Source organism: Camelina sativa, chromosome 3 (assembly GCF_030686135.1).
Source record: "Camelina sativa cultivar CO46 ecotype springtype chromosome 3, ASM3068613v1".
Lineage (NCBI taxonomy): Eukaryota > Viridiplantae > Streptophyta > Magnoliopsida > Brassicales > Brassicaceae > Camelina > Camelina sativa.
In genome coordinates, this window is record NC_141882.1 from 16,823,612 (window position 1) to 16,827,599 (window position 3,988).

The 3,988-nt window shown below is 37.7% G+C and overlaps 1 protein-coding gene across 1 annotated transcript; it reads right to left on the reverse strand.

Annotated features, from left to right (window-relative positions):
* Positions 1 to 587: 587 nt before the first annotated feature.
* On the reverse strand, positions 588 to 2,036 carry LOC104779106 (pumilio homolog 9-like). The gene is made up of 5 exons (XM_010503500.1): positions 1,642 to 2,036; positions 1,372 to 1,534; positions 1,116 to 1,279; positions 779 to 1,028; positions 588 to 692 (listed from the first exon to the last, which is right to left on the reverse strand). The coding sequence occupies exons 1-5, from the start codon at positions 2,034 to 2,036 to the stop codon at positions 588 to 590; spliced, it is 1,077 nt and encodes a 358-aa protein (XP_010501802.1).
* Positions 2,037 to 3,988: the final 1,952 nt, after the last annotated feature.

Below are 3,988 nucleotides of genomic sequence, written 5' to 3' on the forward strand. Positions count from 1 at the left end.
AATGAGTTATGTATAAAAAAATTTAAAGTAATAATGAGTTTTGGAAGAATAAATAAATTATACTGGAAATTGAAAAGCTGATTTAAGTCTTATTTTTTTCATAATGATGACTATGAAAAGACTTTTGATATACATTTTCATCATTTTTCTAGCCATAAATAAAAAACAAGCTCAACTTAATAAACATCATTTTCAATAGATTTCTTACTATTTAAGCTCTCTATATCATCTAATTAAATGTATCACTAAACTTTTTAGAATTTACAGATCTTCTTATTTAGTCTTAATGCTTCTCATGTCCTCGTTCCTTTGATATTGAAATTGATTGGACCCATATAACATATATAGAGAAAGAGGGGAGAACCATTGTGTCTTAAGTTATATATATCATAAAGAGTATAATGGCATAAAAGCACATACTAACACGTACGACGTTCTGGTTAAGCAAAAGTTGTTCCTCGTGCACTACAAAAAAAAAAAAAAAAGAGAGACCGACGACGACAAACGAAGAGGGCAGTGTCGAGCTTTGTTTCGGATCTTGTAATACAAAATTAACAACAACAGTTTTTTTTTGTTACTAATCAAAGTCACTTCTTGAAAATGTTTTTGGAGAATATCTTCATGCAATAAGGACTCGACTTTAGTCTCCCAAACCGATAAACTTTCTCTACCAATCTAGCTCGTACAGCTCCCTGTTTCAATGAACCCCAAAACCCATTTCAAATTCTATTTTTGAAAGATTTTTGGTTGTATAAAATATGTATGATATTGGATTTACCTTGGTTACAGAGAGAGCTTTTTGGATCACATAGTTTCCATATGGATCTTGCAGAAGATCTTCAAAGTTTGGAAAAGAGAGGAGCTCGTTGAAAATCTCAGCTCGGCTCTCTGGATACTTAGTTAGACACTTCTCTATCACATGGCTACTAAACTTCTGAGTCGCTAGCTCGTCGTAATGCGTTTTAAACTGATCCAGCAACTTCACTGGAGAATCTTGTTGCTCTATTAGGCATTGTACCACATAGTTCCTGCCCATTTCCACAAAATCATAAAGAGAGAACATACCAATTTCATCATGAGTGGCTTTTTTGAGTCTACAGTAGATTTGAATTTACCCAAACTGATCCTGTGAAAGATGAAGTAAGTCTCTTGATATCTCAGCGATGAGTCTCTCACGTTGGGGTCCAACAGAGTTTGAAAGGCAACACTGAAGCACACAGCATCCGTGGAGATGAGTTGCAATCTCAGCACAATAGTTTGTAGCTGCTTCCAACACAAACTGACACCAAATTTCACAAGAATTCATCAGACATATGTTTTACGTACTCAACAGAGTTTAAGTTAGAAACAGAAGATGGAGATAAATTAAACCTTGTTGTCGTTAGGGCCCAGAAATTGCAAACAACTCCGAATGACATGGCTTCCATTCAGATCTTTAACTAGGGGGAGGAAGCCCGGTTTGAGACCAGACTTCACTAATGCAATCTGCTGTCTTGTTTTCATAGTTTCAATCAACTTCTGTATAACCCTTATTCTGTTTCAATTCAAAAACGCATTAGCCAGAGTTGTGACATATAAAACGACTGTTACATTTACTATATTAGCAACAGTGATAGACTAAAGAGAAGTAAACGTACGTACCCATAAGTATTGAGACAGATCTTGATGAACTCCACTGGTTTTAAGGTCAACACTCTCACAATCAGTGTTCTAATAAGGTCTTCATCACAAACTTCTAATATTTTCTGAACGAAGTAGTTTCCAAATGGATCCTTAGAGAGTTCAGTGACATGGTCAATGTTTTCAAGGAAAATAACGTGGCAATCAAGAAACGCTCCTTGATCAGCCAATTTCTGAAGAACTCGACTACCAATCTGATCCTTGGCCATTAAATACACAGATCCGTAACTCATAACCATGGACGCAAGACTAGGAGGGAAACCAGTCGTCATCTTTGGCTCATCTTCCTTTAAATGTCTTCTCCTTCCGTTAAACAGAGTACTCTCCACTGGATAGGATGCTGTAGAACCTTCCATAGTGGCTAGGGTTTGAGAAACTTCAAAGGATTATTGAAAGCCAGGAAATCTAAGCTCTGCTTGAGAAGAGACTCCATGAAAGTTTTTGTTTTGCGGAAAGCCTTGGCGAGCAGAGGAAGCTTCACTCAGATTCTGGTCGTCGAACCTAGAAAATTCATGAACAGCTCTAGGTCTAAACACAAAATCACCCGGGTCGACCCGGAACTGTTCTTCGGGTCTGCTCCACATACTCATGTCACAAGAGATACCCACTTTGTTAAGCTTTTTACACAAATCCAGTGCCTCACCATTACTTGTGTTGTAACGCTGATTCTTCAGAAATGAGTTTGTCTCAAGACTCATAAGAAACCCATCAGGAAGATCTGAAGCTCGTCCCAAGTTAATATCTCCATGAAACCCTACAGAATCCATGAACTCTCTTCAAACATTAAAAAAACATAATAAAGAGTAAAAGCGATTTCACAAACGGAGAAGAGTGAGAGAGAGAGAGTGTTTTGCATGTCGATTTTTTCACTCAAACATCCACTACAACAAAAACATGGAATTGCCGACTGCAATTTGCGACTTAAAACACAATCGCTAAATTTAGCGACTGAATTGTGATTGTTTTGCTACTCAATAGCTACACAAATAAAACAGTCGCCAAATAGACACTAATTCGAGACTAATGTATAATGTCGCATTGTAGTCGCCAATTTGCGACTAATTTGGCGACCTATTTTTCAGTCGCCAGTCGTTGCGACTAAGCAGCTACTATTTAGCGACTGATTTATTTAATTTGGGCCTTAAACCAAATTTGGTCCGTAAGAAAACGGCCCAAACCCAAATCGATCTCATCTTCATCCCGAGAAAACCCTAATCCCTCATTTCTCTTCTTCCCCGAGAAAACCCTAGATCTCAATTGCTCTCAATCGAGAACCCTAAATCTTCATCCCGTTCTTGTTTCTCTTTTGTTGTTGATGGCTGGAGTAAAGAAAAGAGGAGGAGGAAGAAGAAACTCCCCAAATTCCACCTTTTTATGTATCTTTTTCTTCTCCTTCGTCGCGACATCATTTCTCACTCGTCCTCATCCATGGCTAGTGTTTTTCAAGAGAGAGTTGAAACGTTGTTGGCCTTGTCTCTGGATTCTCTATAACTAGTTTCCTCATCACCACACCCACCCACGGTTGGTAAGTTCTCAGATCTACTCGATTTTCATTTTTTGTTTGTTGTTGTTTTCCTATTTTTTTTTCCAGTTTTAGATGTTCTCAGATCTACTGGATTGCATGTTCTTTTGATGATTTTAGGTGATCTCGACATGGCAGATTTCTTCACCGGGAGATCTTACTATCGGATGCCATCATCACCGTTGCAGATCCGGGGGCTGTGGAGTCCATGAGCCCTAAATTTTTATGGACTTGTTTTTGTTATCTAATTTGGGCTTGTGTATTGTATAGGGCCCATGATTTATTGGGTTGTAATTGTAAATTTTTAAGGTCCATTATCATTATTTTGTTCTAATTCGGTTCGAATAAACCAAAACCGAATAACCCGAAATAACCGAATGCCTTTTCATAATCTGTTTTGGTATTATAAAATCAAATAATTCAATTGGACCGGATTTACAAGAAAAAACCTGATAAATCGATAATTAAACAGTCGTAAAACAGTCACGAAAATATACACGGATCAGTAACCAAAACAGTCGCAAATGAGTAACCAAATCAGTCACTAAAGCGTTGCAACTCAGTCGCCATTTTAGCGACTGTTTCGCGAGGGAACAACGACCAAAACTATCAGTCGCCAATTCGTAGAAATTTGCCGGCTCTTTAGCGACTGATTATTTTAGCGACGTTCTGTTTAGCGACTACGATTTTCAGTCGTCAAACAGTCGTTACTAGGTATTTGCGACTGTTTTTGTAGTTGGCAATTCCATGTTTTCTTGAAGTGATCAATCAATGGATTTTATAGGC

What these genes read in the sequence shown, in the direction of transcription:
- LOC104779106 (XM_010503500.1), bottom strand. Translation starts at nt 2,036, where the DNA reads ATGGAAGGTTCTACAGCATCCTATCCAGTGGAGAGTACTCTGTTTAAC. An exon ending in TGGGCCCTAACGACAACAAG is followed by an intron (nt 1,280 to 1,371) that starts GTTTAATTTATC and finishes ATTTGGTGTCAG; the next exon opens with TTTGTGTTGGAAGCAGCTAC. An exon ending in AAGCTCTCTCTGTAACCAAG is followed by an intron (nt 693 to 778) that starts GTAAATCCAATA and finishes TCATTGAAACAG; the next exon opens with GGAGCTGTACGAGCTAGATT.